This window comes from Oncorhynchus keta, chromosome 21 (genome assembly GCF_023373465.1).
Source record: "Oncorhynchus keta strain PuntledgeMale-10-30-2019 chromosome 21, Oket_V2, whole genome shotgun sequence".
Taxonomy (NCBI): Eukaryota; Metazoa; Chordata; class Actinopteri; order Salmoniformes; family Salmonidae; genus Oncorhynchus; species Oncorhynchus keta.
The window spans coordinates 48,776,671-48,795,016 of record NC_068441.1 but is presented as its reverse complement, the minus strand read 5'-3'; the positions used below and the strand labels follow the sequence as shown (position 1 = coordinate 48,795,016).

At 43.4% G+C, this 18,346-nt stretch overlaps 1 protein-coding gene across 1 annotated transcript in view; it reads left to right on the top strand.

Annotated features, from left to right (window-relative positions):
- LOC118379680 (glutamate receptor-interacting protein 2-like) overlaps nt 1-18,346 on the top strand; it is a 186,102-nt gene that overhangs the window by 122,016 nt on the left and 45,740 nt on the right. The window contains exons 15-17 of the mRNA XM_052474577.1: nt 4,540-4,685; nt 5,949-6,093; nt 8,675-8,814. Coding sequence (XP_052330537.1) covers nt 4,540-4,685; nt 5,949-6,093; nt 8,675-8,814 — 431 coding nt within the window. The remainder of the gene's footprint in view (nt 1-4,539; nt 4,686-5,948; nt 6,094-8,674; nt 8,815-18,346) is intronic.

The following is an 18,346-nucleotide window of genomic DNA, read 5'->3' as shown; positions in this document are numbered from 1 at the left end:
CTGGGATATGATAGTGGCGTCAGTGACCTGACTGTGAACGCTCTGAGAGACTCTGGGTTGAAGTCGGTGATAAAGTAGTCTACAGTACTACTGGCTAGAGATGAGATATTGGTGTACCTACTGTAGGAGTCCCCTCAAAGCCTACCATTATATACACTAAACAAAAATATAAACGGGTTGTTCCCATATTTAATGAGCTGAAATAAAAGATCCTAAATATTTTCCACACCCACAAAATCGTATTACTCTCAAATTGTGTACACACAATTTCCTTTGCCAAGATAATCCATCCACCTGACATGTGTGGTATATCAAGAAGCTGATTTAACAGCATGGTCATTACACAGGTGCACCTTGTGCTGGGGACAATTAAAGGTCACTCTAAAATGTGCCGTTTTATCACACAACACAATGCCACAGATGTCTCAAGTTTTGAGGGAGTGTGCAATTGGCATGCTGACTGCAGTAATGTCCACCAAAGCTGTTGCCAGAGAATTGAATATTAATTTCTCTACCATAAGCCACCTCCAATGTCATTTTAGAAACTTTGGCAGTACGTCGAACCAGCCTCATAACCGAAGACCACGTGTAACCACGCATGCACAGAACCTCCACATCCAACTTCTTCACCTGCAGGGTTGTCTGAGATCAGCCATCCAGACAGCTGGTGAAACTGTTGGTTTGCACAACCAAATAATTTCTGCCCAAACTGTCAGAAACTGTCTCAGGAAGCACATCTGCATGCTCGTTGACCTCGCCAGGGTCTTGACCTGACTGCAGTTCGGTCTCGTAACCAACTTCAGTGGGCAAATGCTCACCTTCAATGTCCACTGGCACACTGGAGAAGTGTGCGCTTTATGGATGAATCCTGGTTTTACCGGGTAGATGACAGAGAGCGTTATGGCGTCATGTCTGCGAGTGGTTTGCTGATGTCAACGTTGTGAACAGAGTGCCCCATGGTGGTGGTGAGGTTATGGTATGGGCAGGTATAAGCTACGGACAACAAACTCAATTGCATTTTACCGATGGCAATTTGAATGTGCAGAGAAATCGTGACGAGATCCTAGAGCTGATTGTTGTGCCATTCATCCACCTCCATCACCTCATGTTTCAACATGATAATGCATGACCCCATGTCGCAAGGATCTGTACACAATTCCTGGAAGCTGAAAATGTCCCAGTTGTTCCATGGCCTGCATACTCACCAGACATGTCACCCATTGAGCATGTTTGGGATGCTCTGGATCAACATGTACAACAGCACGTTCCAATTCCCGCAAATATCGAGGAACTTCTCACAGCCATTGAAGAGGAGTGGGACAGCATTCCACAGGCCACAATCAAAAGCCTGATCAACTCTATGTGAAAGAGATGTGTCACACTGCAAGAGGCGAAACGTGGTCACACCAGATAGCCACTGGTTTCCTGATCCACACACCTATCTTTTTTTTAAGGTATCTGTGACCAACATAAATCCATAGATTAGGGCCTAATTTATTTATTTAACTTGACTGATTTCCTTATATGAACTGAAATTCAGTAAAAACTTTGAAACCGTTGCATTTTACGTTTATATTTTTGTTCAGTGTACCTACCCAGTATGCAACAGAGCTGCAGGAGTTGTGAGGCCATAGGTGTGGTTATTGTCATGGTCTAGAGGGGCATATGGGGGAGGGGAGGTTTGTCCCCATAGGTGTGGTTATGTTGTCATATGTAACACATATAGGTAGCACTAGGTAGGGTGCACATATAGGGGGGAGGGAATGATGTCACATCCAGGTAGATGTTTGTCCCCCTGTGTGCTGAGGGTGTATAGGTAGCACATATAGGTAACACATATAGGTAGCACATATAGGTAGCACATATAGGTAGCACATATAGGTAGCACATATAGGTAGCACATATAGGTAGCACATATAGGTAACACATATAGGTAGCACATATAGGTAACACATATAGGTAACACATATAGGTAACACATATAGGTAGCACATATAGGTAACACATATAGGTAACACATATAGGTAACACATATAGGTAACACATATAGGTAACACATATAGGTAACACATATAGGTAACACATATAGGTAACACATATAGGTAACACATATAGGTAACACATATAGGTAACACATATAGGTAACACATATAGGTAACACATATAGGTAACACATATAGGTAACACATATAGGTAACACATATAGGTAACACATATAGGTAACACATATAGGTAACACATATAGGTAACACATATAGGTAACACATATAGGTAGCACATATAGGTAACACATATAGGTAACACATATAGGTAACACATATAGGTAACACATATAGGTAACACATATAGGTAACACATATAGGTAACACATATAGGTAACACATATAGGTAACACATATAGGTAGCACATATAGGTAACACATATAGGTAACACATATAGGTAACACATATAGGTAACACATATAGGTAACACATATAGGTAACACATATAGGTAACACATATAGGTAACACATATAGGTAACACATATAGGTAACACATATAGGTAACACATATAACACATATAGGTAACACATATAGGTAACACATATAGGTAACACATATAGGTAACACATAGGTAACACATATAGGTAACACATAGGTAACACATATAGGTAACACATATAGGTAACACATATAGGTAACACATATAGGTAACACATATAGGTAACACATATAGGTAACACATATAGGTAACACATATAGGTAACACATATAGGTAACACATATAGGTAACACATATAGGTAACACATATAGGTAACACATATAGGGTAACACATATAGGTAACACATATAGGTAACACATATAGGTAACACATATAGGTAACACATATAGGTACACATATAGGTACACATATAGGTAACATATAGGTAACACATATAGGTAACACATAGGTAACAACACATATAGGTATCACATATAGGTAACACATATAGGTAACATATAGGTAACACATATAGGTAACACATATAGGTAACACATATAGGTAACACATATAGGTAACACATATAGGTACACATATAGGTAACACATATAGGTAGCACATATAGGTAACACATATAGGTAACACATATAGGTAACACATATAGGTAACACATATAGGTAACACATATAGGTAACACATATAGGTAACACATATAGGTAACACATATAGGTAACACATATAGGTAACACATATAGGTAACATATAGGTAACACATATAGGTAACACATATATAGGTAACACATATAGGTAACACATAGGTAACACATATAGGTAACACATATAGGTAAACACATATAGGTAACACATATAGGTAACACAGGTATATAGGTAACACATATAGGTAACACATATAGGTAACACATATAGGTAACACATATAGGTAACACATATAGGTAACACATATAGGTAACACATATAGGTAACACATATAGGTAACACATATAGGTAACACATATAGGTAACACAGGTAACACATAGGTAACACATAAGGTAGCACATATAGGTAACATATAGGTAACACATATAGGTAACACATATATAGGTAACACATATAGGTAACACATATAGGTAACACATATAGGTAGCACATATAGGTAACACATATAGGTAACACATATAGGTAACACACATATAGGAGGTGCACATTTTTCTCTGCATATAGGTAACACATATAGGTAACACATATAGGTAGCACATATAGGTAGCACATATAGGTAACACATATAGGTAACACATATAGGTAACACATATAGGTAACACATATAGGTAGCACAAAGGATGACATTTTTCTCTGTGGACATCATTTCCTTTTGAATTTCAAAGCCAGATGTAACGTGTTCCTGTTTTGATTAACTTAATAGAGCGAGTTAGATCTGCTCTATACCAAATGATCATATGTCCTGAGGCCCTTCCCTGTTTCACACCTAGTAGTTTGGTGGATGGCTCTCTGTAACCTAGAGGGCAACCAGTGGGTCCGTCTCCTCTATATCATGTTTCTTGCTGGATGAATTTCAAATGTATTTGGTGAAGTCCAGGTTCCTGCTCTTTAGGCCAAAGGCAGATCTCAGGCCTTGGGTATTCCAGGATGAGATAGTGAAGATGTTCTCTCTCTCTCTCTCTCTCTATCTCTCTCTCTCTCTCTCTCTCTCTCTCTCTCTCTCTCTCTCTCTCTCTCTCTCTTTCTCCCCCCTCTCTCTCTCTCTCTCTCTCTCTCTCTCTCTCTCTCTCTCTCTCTCTCTCTCTCTCTCTCTCTCTCTCTCTCTCTCTCTCTCTCTCTCTCTCTTTCTCTCGCTCTCTCTCTCTCCCTATCTCTCTCCCCTCTCTCCCCCTCTTTCTCTCTCTCTCTCCCCCTCTCTCTCTCTCTCTCTCTCTCTCTCTCTCTCTCTCTCTCTCTCTCTCTCTCTCTCTCTCTCTCTCCCTCTCCCTATAACTCTCTCCCCCTCTTTCTCTCTCTCTCTCTCCCCCCCTCTCTCTCTCTCTCTCTCTCTCTCTCTCTCTCTCTCCCTCTACCCAGGACTGGTACCCTGGAGCCAGGTGACAAGCTGCTGGCCATAGACAACATCAGACTGGAGAACTGTTCCATGGAAGACGCCTGTCAGATCCTACAACAGGCAGAGGACCTGGTCAAACTCAAGATCCGCAAGGACGAGGACAACTCAGGTGAGCCTGCTTGGAGCCTGGCTGGGAGGCAGTTAGGAAGTAGTGTATGTAACAGGAGTATGGTATATAGAGACGACATATATAAATACTGATGAATCAATCAATGAGATCCAAAATAATAAACAGAAGCAGAAGCACAGTGGCAAAGAAAAACTCCTTCAGTACCAGACTTCACCACACAGTGGCAGTATTGTCTACAAATAGCCACAACCATGTTCTTCTTCTGCCAAACACAATCATGATTCAACAAGCTATCACCCACCAGTATTGTAGTGTTTTAGACACACAAATGGCATGATTAAATACTAGTAACCTATTGTGTTATATAGTTCATACTCTACCAAATATCAGATGCAGCTGTATAAATAGCAGATATGGGGCGGTAGCGTAGCCTAGTGGTTAGAGCGTTGGACTAGTAACTGGAAGGTTGTGAGTTCAAACCCCCGAGCTGACAATGTACAAATCTGTCATTCTGCCCCTGAACAGGCAGTTCACTGTTCCCAGGCTGTCATTGAAAATAAGAATATGTTCTTAACTGACTTGCCTGGTTAAATAAAGGTAAAAATAAAATAAAAAATCAGATGCAGCTCTGTAAATAGTGGATAAGTTTATAGCTTTGCTGTCTGATATGAAAGCATAGAAGCATTTCCTGTAGCAGCAGATGACTCAGTTGTCTTCCTGTCCTCTGTTTTCCTCTGAGCCTTTTCTCTCCCTCCTTTCTCTCCATTGGTGGGATCTGCAGACGCGTTTCACACACGTCCTAATTCTAAGAATAAAGCCATCACGGGTATATTATAAAAGGGCCTTTTTCATTTCCTCTGTGCATTTCTTATACTGTGTGGAGGATGAACAGCCCATCCGTCAGACATTATTGAAATTCTATTGCTTTCTGCCTGCCTGTGAATTCTGGATTTTTAGTATGTCTAGGGAGCTGTGTGATTACCTCTGCCTTAAAGTGTAGCTATGCCCTGAATCTCTCCTCTCTCTCTCTCTCTCTCTCTCTCTCTCTCTCTCTCTCTCTCTCTCTCTCTCTCAGTCTCACTTCATATATATATATATAGAGAGAGAATCTCTCTCTCCCTCCCTCTCTCTCACTTTCTTTATATCTCTCTTTCCTTCCTTCCTCTCACTTTCTCTGTCTCTCACTCTCTTTCTTTCTCTCGGATTTCCTGTATACCCTGAAATCACCCCCGCCCCCCCTCTCTCTAATGGTCTCTCCTCCATCCCTCTCTTCCCTCTCCCTCTCTCTTACCTCCCCCCTAGATGAACAGGAGACGTCTGGTTCTATTATCTATACGGTGGAGCTGAAGAGATATGGAGGCCCCCTGGGGATAACCATCTCAGGAACAGAGGAGCCATTTGACCCGATCGTTATCTCTGGCCTCACCAAGAGGGGCCTGGCTGAGAGGTGAGACAGACAGGTCCACTGGGGCAGTGGGGGCAGAGGGGACAGAAGGACAAAGGGACAGGGGCCAGCGTTTCATCTCCAGCCTCACCAAGCGGGATGTGGCTGAGAGGTGAGACAGTGGACCCTGGGATCTTGCTTCCCTGGCTGGGGCCTGCCCCACAAAGGATCCTGACTGTGGGGCTAGAGTCAACCCGTCCTCTGACCCTGGTGTTCTCAAGACCTTCTTCTCAAATACATTTTCAGAAAGGAGTGGGAAGGAAATTTTTTGTATTTGTGAAAGAGACACAGGATCGGCAAGAGGCATACAGGTCAACTCTAGCCCCAACTCTAGCCCCACGGTCAAGGGCCCTTTGTGGGGCTGGCCATGCAGGCCCTGGCCCTCTGCACCTTATGGAGTCAGAACACACTATATCCCCCTCCTCCCTCCTTCTGCCCCCCCCCCCTCTCTCTCTCTCTCTCTCTCTGTCTCTCTTAACCTCTCTCTCTCAACCTCTCTCTCCCTCTCTCTCTTAACCTCTCTCTCAACCTCTCTCTCAACCTCTCTCTCTCTCTCTCTCTTAAACTCTCTCTCTCTTAAACTCTCTCTCTTAACCTCCCCCATCTCTCCCCCTCTCTCTCAACCTCTCTCTCTCACTCTCTCTCTCTTAACCTCTCAATCTCTCCTTCTCTTAACCTCTCTCTCTCTCTCTCTCTCTCTCTCTCTCTCTCTCTCTCTCTCTCTCTCTCTCTCTCTCTCTCTCTCTCTCTCTATATCTTTTAGTCTCTCTCTTAATCTCTCTTTTTCTTAACCTCTCTCTCTCTAACTTCTCTCAATACAATTCAATGCAAGCTCACCCCCTCTGTCCCCCCTATCTCCCACGCAGCCAGAGATCACAACCTCTCGTCTTTTAATAGATTGAAAAGGAATTAACTTTTAACGCCCACCAACCACAGTGTGTGTGTGTGTGTGTGTGTGTGTGTGTGTGTGTGTGTGTGTGTGTGTGTGTGTGTGTGTGTGTGTGTGTGTGTGTGTGTGTGTGTGTGTGTGTGTGTGTGTGTGTGTGTGTGTGTGTGTGTGTGTGTGTGTGTGTGTGTGTGTGTGTGTGTGTGTGTGTCTGCGTGTCTGTGTCTGTCTGTGTGTGTGTGTGTGTGCATGCGTGCCTACGACACATGGCCTATGTACTCCTCTAACATGTGAACTGAAGAAAGCCTTTCAGTCTCCATGAGAGACCATCTGATTCCCTTCTACACTGCTCATAGCATTTTGTTCTCATACAGACCACCAATCACAGACTTGGGTTCAAATAGTATTCAAAATGTATTAGTGTTTGCTTTAGCCTGCCTGGAGTGCCAGATGGGCGGGGTTTACAGTTGTGCCACAATTCTATTGGTTCCATTGCATCAGACAAGCTCAAACAAGCCCAGATAAAAGTATTTGAAATTATTTCAAATACTATTTGAACCCCGGTCAACACCAGTCCCATGCCGCTAGCTTATTTACATTTTGATCAACATGCATTTAAGTTTATTTATATTATTTGTCCTGTTTTTTGTGTAGACCCGGTTTCAAATAGTATTTTGAAATATTTCATACTTTAGCCGCACTTGATTGAGCTTTTCTGGTGCAATGTAACCAATAGAATAGTCCCCAAAAGTGCAAACCCCAAAGCGTCCTAAATCCAACACTCTAAATATTTGATAGAAAACAAATACTTCTTTAACCCAGGTCTGTTTATAGCATCAACAGAGTGGAGGCTCTATCGTATCGCCTCGTCAGAGATCACAGACAGACAGACAGACAGACAGACAGACAGACAGACAGACAGACAGGCAGGCAGGCAGGCAGGCAGACAGGCAGACAGACAGACAGACAGACAGACAGACAGACAGACAGACAGACAGACAGACAGACAGACAGACAGACAGACAGACAGACAGACAGACACGGGACAGACAGACAGAGGCTTATCATTGTTTGACCTCGATCATGATCGCTGTTCCTGCAGCTTGTGACTCATTGGCACACGCTCACATCTTGACTCATATGTGTATATCTAACCAGATAAGGGAATCTGTTTTCATTTCTACCAGAGTGGGACTTTTGGGTCAACTTAACGGGCAGAGCTATTCTGCATGTTTACGGCTGTTATATAAACAGGATCTCTTTTAGTAAAGGGATTGTACCTATGAAAATAATTGATTACATTAAATCATTAGGTATGTTGGATGGGTTAAACACGAGGCCATGACAAATCATCATGATCCATCTTATAGGCACAATTATATTACAGTACTGCCATCAAATAAATCCGCTCTAATTTACCATCTCCATAAATTAGGGCCTGGAGTTTTCCCACCAAGTATTTCCTGACTAGAGATTTTCCTGGTCAGGTCACGTTATCATGAAAAACGACCTGGCTGGTCCCACTTGAGCTATTTGTCAACATTCCAGGACCCATAATAATTTATACTGATCTAGAATCAGGTTCCCCCCTTTCTATATAATCTTATTCATCATGATCTAAAAGACATTATTATGATCCTGGATCAGCTTTCCTACTCTGAGACCCTGACACCATTTAACCTGTCGTCTTCCCCGTAGGACCGGAGCCATCCATGTGGGAGATCGTATCCTGGCTATCAACAGTGTCAGTCTGAAGGGAAAGCCGCTCAGCGAGGCCATTCACCTGCTACAGATGGCCGGGGAGACGGTCACACTCAAGATCAAAAAGCAGGTCGACAGTAAGTGTTCACAAAATCAATCAATCGAGTTCATTAATAAAATTAGTTTTTTATAACAGGCTTTTCCAGTAACCCAGCCTAGACCTCAAAGAGCATGCAGGAAGGACTCCTCATCATCTTTTACAGTAACCCAGACTAGACCTGAAAGAGCAAGCAGGAAAGACTCCTCATCATCTTTTACAGTAACCCAGCCTAGACCTCAAAGAGCATGCAGGAAGGACTCCTCATCATATTTTACAGTAACCCAGCCTAGACCTGAAAGAGCAAGCAGGAAAGACTCATCATCTTTTACAGTAACCCAGACTAGACCTGAAAGAGCAAGCAGGAAAGACTCCTCATCATCTTTTACAGTAACCCAGCCTAGACCTGAAAGAGCAAGCAGGAAAGACTCCTCATCATCTTTTACAGTAACCCAGACTAGACCTGAAAGAGCAAGCAGGAAAGACTCCTCATCATCTTTTACAGTAACCCAGCCTAGACCTGAAAGAGCAAGCAGGAAGGACTCCTCATCATCTTTTACAGTAACCCAGCCTAGACCTGAAAGAGCAAGCAGGAAAGACTCCTCATCATCTTTTACAGTAACCCAGCCTAGACCTGAAAGAGCAAGCAGGAAAGACTCCTCATCATCTTTTACAGTAACCCAGCCTAGACCTCATCTTTTACAGTAACCCAGCCTAGAAAGAGCAAGCAGGAAAGACTCCTCATCATCTTTTACAGTAACCCAGCCTAGACCTCAAAGAGCAAGCAGGAAAGACTCCTCATCATCTTTTACAGTAACCCAGCCTAGACCTGAAAGAGCAAGCAGGAAAGACTCCTCATCATCTTTTACAGTAACCCAGCCTAGACCTCAAAGAGCAAGCAGGAAAGACTCCTCATCATCTTTTACAGTAACCCAGCCTAGACCTCAAAGAGCAAGCAGGAAGGACTCCTCATCATCTTTTACAGTAACCCAGACTAGACCTGAAAGAGCAAGCAGGAAGGACTCCCCATCATTGCTGATGATACAGGTATTACAGTAGAGGTGGCAAGGAAGGTAATGGTGGCAGGTAGCGAAGCCAGTAACCGAAAGGATGCTGGTTTGAATTATGTGAGCAAGGCACTTAACTCTAATTTCCTCCAGGGGTGCTGTACTACTATGACTGACCCTGTACAACAACACCTATCATACTACTATGACTGACCCTGTACAACAACACCTATCGTACTACTATGACTGACCCTGTACAACAACACCTATCATACTACTATGACTGACCCTGTACAACAACACCTATCATACTACTATGACTGACCCTGTACAACAACACCTATCATACTACTATGACTGACCCTGTAAAACAACACCTATCACACTACTATGACTGACCCTGTAAAACAACACCTATCATACTACTATGACTGACCCTGTAAAACAACACCTATCAACATACTTTGACTGGTTGACCCTAAAACAACACATTTCACTGCACCTATCATACTACTATGACCCTGTACCCTGGGTATGTGACAATAAAATTAACAACACCTATCACAGTATACTTTGACTACAACCCTCCAGTTTTGTAAACAAGTATACACGTGACAACACTGAATCAATACATACTACCATGTAAAGTTTTGAGTGACCTTGTAAACACAACACATTTGCTGTCCACCAAAATAACTCATACTACTATTGTTGACCCTGTACCTATGCATTTCTTATGTTGTCAATAAAATTAAAATATAGGGGGATATACTCACTTTTGTTACTGTATCTTTATTCTTTTCTTGATTTCCCAACATGTTTGGGCCTTCCTCTGGTGTCAAAGTGTCAGCCTGGTCTCTGGTGTCAGCCTGGTCTCTGGGGTCAGCCTGGTGTCAGCCTTTGTAAATAGCCTGGTGTCAGCCTGGTCTCTGGTTCAGCCTGGTCTCTGGTGTCAGCCTGAAGTCTGGTGTCAGCCTGGTGTCTGGTGTCAGCCTGGTCTCTGGTGTCAGCCTGGTTTGAGTGTCAGCCTGGTGTCTTGTATAACAGTGTAGCCTGGTCTCTGGTTCAGCCTGTCTCTGGGGTCAGCCTGGTGTCAGCCTGGTCTCTGGTGTCAGCCTGGTGTCAGCCTGGTTCAGCCTGGTCTCTAAGCCTGGTCTCTGGTATCAGCGAAAGTGTCAGCCTGGTCTCTGGTGTCAGCCTGGTTCTGGTTCAGCCTGGTGTCTGGTGTCAGCCTGGTCTCTGTGTCAGCCTGGTGTCTGGTGTCAGCCTGGTGTCTTTCAGCCTGGTCTCTGGTGTCAGCCTGGTGTCTGGTGTCAGCCTGGTCTTGTGTCAGCCTATGTCTGTCATATTCTGGTGTCAGCCTTTCTTGATTTCCTGGTGTCAGCCTGGTTCAGCCTGGGTCTTCCTCTGGTGTCAGCCTGGTCTCTGGTGTCAGCCTGGTCTCTGGTGTCAGCCTGGTCTCTGGGGTCAGCCTGGTGTCAGCCTGGTCTCTGGTATCAGCCTGGTGTCAGCCTGGTCTCTGGTGTCAGCCTGGTCTCTGGTGTCAGCCTGGTGTCTGGTGTCAGCCTGGTGTCTGGTGTCAGCCTGGTCTCTGGTGTCAGCCTGGTGTCTGGTGTCAGCCTGGTGTCTGGTGTCAGCCTGGTCTCTGGTGTCAGCCTGGTGTCTGGTGTCAGCCTGGTGTCTGGTGTCAGCCTGGTCTCTGGTGTCAGCCTGGTCTCTGGTGTCAGCCTGGTCTCTGGGGTCAGCCTGGTGTCAGCCTGGTCTCTGGTGTCAGCCTGGTGTCAGCCTGGTGTAAGCTTGGTCTCTGGTGTCAGCCTGGTCTCTGGTATCAGCCTGGTGTCAGCCTGGTCTCTGGTGTCAGCCTGGTGTCTGGTGTCAGCCTGGTGTCTGGTGTCAGCCTGGTCTCTGGTGTCAGCCTGGTGTCTGGTGTCAGCCTGGTCTCTGGTGTCAGCCTGGTCTCTGGTGTCAGCCTGGTGTCTGGTGTCAGCCTGGTCTCTGGTGTCAGCCTGGTGTCTGGTGTCAGCCTGGTCTCTGGTGTCAGCCTGGTCTCTGGTGTCAGCCTGGTGTCTGGTGTCAGCCTGGTGTCTGGTGTCAGCCTGGTCTCTGGTGTCAGCCTGGTCTCTGGTGTCAGCCTGGTCTCTGGTGTCAGCCTGGTCTCTGGTGTCAGCCTGGTCTCTGGTGTCAGCCTGGTGTCTGGTGTCAGCCTGGTGTCTGGTGTCAGCCTGGTCTCTGGTGTCAGCCTGGTCAGCCTGGTCTCTGGTGTCAGCCTGGTGTCTGGTGTCAGCCTGGTCTCTGGTATCAGCCTGGTGTCAGCCTGGTCTCTGGTGTCAGCCTGGTGTCTGGTGTCAGCCTGGTGTCTGGTGTCAGCCTGGTCTCTGGTGTCAGCCTGGTGTCTGGTGTCAGCCTGGTGTCTGGTGTCAGCCTGGTCTCTGGTGTCAGCCTGGTCTCTGGTGTCAGCCTGGTCTCTGGTGTCAGCCTGGTCTCTGGTGTCAGCCTGGTCTCTGGTGTCAGCCTGGTCTCTGGTGTCAGCCTGGTCTCTGGTGTCAGCCTGGTGTCTGGTGTCAGCCTGGTCTCTGGTGTCAGCCTGGTCTCTGGTGTCAGCCTGGTCTCTGGTGTCAGCCTGGTCTCTGGTGTCAGCCTGGTCTCTGGTGTCAGCCTGGTCTCTGGTGTCAGCCTGGTCTCTGGTGTCAGCCTGCACCTACTCAAAAGGGGATCATCTCCCAGAAGCTTGTCTGGGGCATAAAACCCCGAAAGTCAGACAATAAAAGGTGTAATTGGCGCCGCACTCAAAAAGATGTTGCATAAAGCGGGATTGTTTTACAAATATTTTCTCTGCATCAGGGATAGTGTACACAAATGTTTCGGCTTTTCAGCCGAATAGCCGCTAGCCAAATACCCGTACCCACCATCTTAAATGTACCTTGCCAGGACTGTACGTCCTCTACATTTGCATAGTAGGAGACGTACACCCTCAAGGGGTAAACACTTTGAGGACATCTGAGACCTAACAAGCCATTTGTAGTTTGACATTTAAACAAACTGACAAATACATAAATCCAGGCAGGGTTGGTGAATTTGATACAGCTGGTTAGCTGAGTAATGCTATAGTTGGCTGGCTAGCTGAGTGATGCTGTAGTTGGCTGGCTAGCTGAGTGATGCTGTAGCTGGCTGCCTAGCTGAGGGATGCTGTAGTTGGCTAGCTGAGTGATGCTGTAGCTGGCTGGCTAGCTGAGTGATGCTGTATCCTGCTAGCTGAGAGATGCTGTAGCTGGCTGGCTAGCTGATGGATGCTGTAGCAGGCTAGCTGAGTGCTGCTGTAGTTGGCTAGCTGAGGGATGCTGTAGCTGGCTGGCTAGCTTAGGAATGCTGTAGCCGGCTAGCTGAGTGCTGCTGTAGCTGGCTAGCTGAGTGCTGCTGTAGCTGGCTGGCTAGCTGAGGGATGCTGTAGCTGGCTAGCAAAGTGATGATGAAGCTTGCTAGCGAGTTCTGCTGTAGCTGGCCGGCTAGCTGAGTGCTGCTGCAGCTGGTTAGCTGAGTGCTGCTGTAGCTGGCTAGTTGAGTGCTGCTGCAGCTGGTTAGCTGAGTGCTGCTGTATCTGGCGAGCTGAGTGCTGCTGTAGCTGACTAGCTGTGTGCTGCTGGCTCCAACTGCGGCTCTGGCTTCTACAGAACAATGTGGCCTCTGCCTCCTCTGTCCAGGCTCCAACACTGTCCAACAGATACATACTTTCAGTTGTCTTAGAGAATCCCTTAACAGCTCATCTTTCCAATTCATGTGCTATGAGGTCTATGTGGTTCTGAGGTTTTACTCCCCATAAAACCACACAATAATCATTATGTACAATGAAGGAAAACAACTGAACTGCTTTCAGCGTTGGTCACTTTGATAATTTCTCTGAGTTTAAATAAAATGATCCGCTTAGAAATTAGTATGATGTATGATCACATTAAAATGTTTCCATGGACAAACAGTTAAGGCTGTAATGCAGTCGTCTGGTGGTAAATCAAATGTTGTTTATGACATGCTGATTGTCATTACATTATAAGGAACCACAGGCAGAGATGGAAACGTAGAAGTAAACTGTGTAGCTGAATAGCGTGCAGTGGTTGTTGTTGTGGTTGTGCAATGGGTGTTGTTGTGGCATTGGCCCTGACAAATAAACAAATAGACTACGGCATACATTTTCCAGACCTAGCAAGGTCAAATACAGGTCTCAGATACTTTCCAATACACGAGCTGTGCTAGATTTAGTACAGTGAAACCAATGGAATAATCCGGAACGTGCCAAAAGAACGCCAAGCTAAATCAAGAGCATCCCCAGTACTTTCACGTATTTCAGATTCATAATGTACTGTCTATTTGAAAGTATTTGACTTATGACCAAGGTCTGCTATTTTCCTCCCACCCTTGGACAGACGTATGACAACGATGCAAATAGTCTGGGTAGCCATTTGATGATCTGTTCAGGAGTCTTATGGCTTGGGGGTAAAAACTGTATATCTTTGAATATCGTAATTTACTTGTGAAAAATAAAAAGTTCAAATAAAAAACGTATTCCTGGAATTCCAGGGCTGCAATAATAATTATTAAAATAACATCATCATCAACATGTATAGTATAATCACTCATACTGTACGGTACTGTGAGGGTTCTGGTTCTCATCAACATGTATAATCACTCATACTGTACAGTACTGTGAGGGTTCTGGTTCTCATCAACATGTATAGTATAATCACTCATACTGTACGGTACTATGAGGGTTCTAATTCTCATCAACATGTATAATCACTCATACTGTACAGTACTGTGTGGGTTCTGGTTCTCATCAACATGTATAGTATAATAACTCATACTGTACGGTACTGTGTGGGTTCTAGTTCTCATCAACATTTATAGTATAATCACTAATACTGTACAGTACTGTGAGGGTTCTGGTTCTCATCAACATGTATAGTATAATCACTCATACTGTACAGTACTGTGAGGGTTCTAGTTCTCATCAACATGTATAGTATAATCACTCATACTGTACAGTACTGTGAGGGTTCTAGTTCTCATCAACATGTATAGTATAATCACTCATACTGTACAGTACTGTGAGAGTTCTCATCAACATGTATAGTATAATCACTCATACTGTACAGTACTGTGAGGGTTCTGGTTCTCATCAACATGTATAATCATTCATACTGTACGGTACTGTGAGGGTTCGGGTTCTCATCAACATGTACAATATAACTCTCATACTGTACAGTACTGTGAGGGTTCTAGTTCTCATCAACAAGTATAGTATAATCACTAATACTGTACACTACTGTGATGGTTCTAGTTCTCATCAACATGTATAGTATAATCACTCATACTGTACAGGACTGTGAGGGTTCTGGTTCTCATCAACATGTATGAGCACTCATACTGTACAGGACTGTGAGGGTTCTAGTTCTCATCAACGTGTATACTATAACACTCGTAACAGTCCTGTGAGGGTTCTAGTTCTCATCAACATGTATAGTATAATCACTCATACTGTACAGTACTGTGAGGGTTCTAGTACTCATCAACATGTATAGTATAATCACTCATACTGTACGGTACTGTGAGGGTTCTGGTTCTCATCAACATGTATAATCACTCATGCTGTACAGTACTGTGAGGGTTCTAGTTCTCATCAACATGTATAGTATAATCACTCATACTGTACAGTACTGTGAGGGTTCTGGTTCTCATCAACATGTATAATCACTCATACTGTACGGTACTGTGAGGGTTCTAGTTCTCATCAACATGTATAGTATAATCACTCATACTGTACAGTACTGTGAGGGTTCTGGTTCTCATCAACATGTATAGTATAATCACTCATACTGTACAGTACTGTGAGGGTTCTAGTTCTCATCAACATGTATAGTATAATCACTCATACTGTACAGTACTGTGAGGGTTCTAGTTCTCATCAACATGTATAATCACTCATACTGTACAGTACTGTGAGGGTTCTGGTTCTCATCAACATGTATAGTATAATCACTCATACTGTACAGTACTCTGAGGGTTCTGGTTCTCATCAACATGTATAGTATAATCACTCATACTGTACAGTACTGTGAGGGTTCTAGTTCTCATCAACATGTATAGTATAATCACTCATACTGTACAGTACTGTGAGGGTTCTAGTTCTCATCAACATGTATGTATAATCACTCATACTGTACAGTACTGTGAGGGTTCTAGTTCTCATCAACATGTATAGAATAATCACTCATACTGTACAGTACTGTGAGGGTTCTAGTTCTCATTAACATGTATAGTATAATCACTCATACTGTACGTTACTGTGAGGGTTCTGGTTCTCATCAACATGTATAATCACTCATGCTGTACAGTACTGTGAGGGTTCTAGTTCTCATCAACATGTATAGTATAATCACTCATACTGTACAGGACTGTGAGGGTTCTGGTTCTCATCAACATGTATAAGCACTCATACTGTACAGGACTGTGAGGGTTCTAGTTCTCATCAACGTGTATAATATAACACTCGTAACAGTCCTGTGAGGGTTCTGGTTCTCATCAACATGTATAGTATAATCACTCATACTGTACGGTACTGTGAGGGTTCTAGTTCTCATCAACATGTATAGTATAATCACTCATACTGTACAGTACTGTGAGGGTTCTAGTACTCATCAACATGTATAGTATAATCACTCATACTGTACGGTACTGTGAGGGTTCTGGTTCTCATCAACATGTATAATATAACACTCATACTGTACGGTACTGTGAGGGTTCTAGTTCTCATCAACATGTATAGTATAATCACTCATACTGTACATTACTGTGAGGGTTCTAGTTCTCATCAACATGTATAGTATAATCACTCATACTGTACAGTACTGTGAGGGTTCTGGTTCTCATCAACATGTATAGTATAATCACTCATACTGTACAGTACTGTGAGGGTTCTGGTTCTCATCAACATGTATAGTATAATCACTCATACTGTACAGTACTGTGAGGGTTCTGGTTCTCATCAACATGTATAGTATAATCACTCATACTGTACAGTACTGTGAGGGTTCTAGTTCTCATCAACATGTATAGTATAATCACTCATACTGTACAGTACTGTGAGGGTTCTGGTTCTCATCAACATGTATAGTATAATCACTCATACTGTACAGTACTGTGAGGGTTCTAGTTCTCATCAACATGTATAGTATAATCACTCGTACTGTAAGGTACTGTGAGGGTTCTAGTTCTCATCAACATGTATAGTATAATCACTCATACTGTACAGTACTGTGAGGGTACTGGTTCTCATCAACATGTATAGTATAATCACTCGTACTGTAAGGTACTGTGAGGGTTCTAGTTCTCATCAACATGTATAGTATAATCACTCATACTGTACAGAATTGTGAGCGTTCTAGTTCTCATCAACATGTATAGTATAATCACTCATACTGTACAGTACTGTGAGGGTTCTAGTTCTCATCAACATGTATAGTATAATCACTCATACTGTACAGTACTGTGAGGGTTCTAGTTCTCATCAACATGTATAGTATAATCACTCATACTGTACAGTACTGTGAGGGTTCTAGTTCTAATCAACATGTATAGTATAATCACTCATACTTTACAGTACTGTGAGGGTTATGGTTCTCATCAACATGTATAATCATTCATACTGTACGGTACTGTGAGGGTTCGGGTTCGGGTTCTCATCAACATGTACAATATAACTCTCATACTGTACAGTACTGTGAGGGTTCTAGTTCTCATCAACATGTATAGTATAATCACTAATACTCTACACTACTGTGATGGTTCTAGTTCTCATCAACATGTATAGTATAATCACTCATACTGTACAGTACTGTGAGGGTTCTGGTTCTCATCAACATGTATAGTATAATCACTCATACTGTACGGTACTGTGAGGGTTCTAGTTCTCATCAACATGTATAGTATAATCACTCATACTGTACAATACTGTGAGGGTTCTAGTACTCATCAACATGTATAGTATAATCACTCATACTGTACGGTACTGTGAGGGTTCTGGTTCTCATCAACATGTATAATATAACACTCATACTGTACGGTACTGTGAGGGTTCTAGTTCTCATCAACATGTATAGTATAATCACTCATACTGTACAGTACTGTGAGGGTTCTAGTTCTAATCAACATGTATAGTATAATCACTCATACTGTACAGTACTGTGAGGGTTCTGGTTCTCATCAACATGTATAATCATTCATACTGTACGGTACTGTGAGGGTTCTATTTCTCATCAACATGTATAGTATAATCACTCATACTGTACAATACTGTGAGGGTTCTAGTACTCATCAACATGTATAGTATAATCACTCATACTGTACGGTACTGTGAGGGTTCTAGTTCTCATCAACATGTATAGTATAATCACTCATAGTGTACAGTACTGTGAGGGTTCTAGTTCTCATCAACATGTATAGTATAATCACTCATACTGTACAGTACTGTGAGGGTTCTAGTTCTCATCAACATGTATAGTATAATCACTCATACTG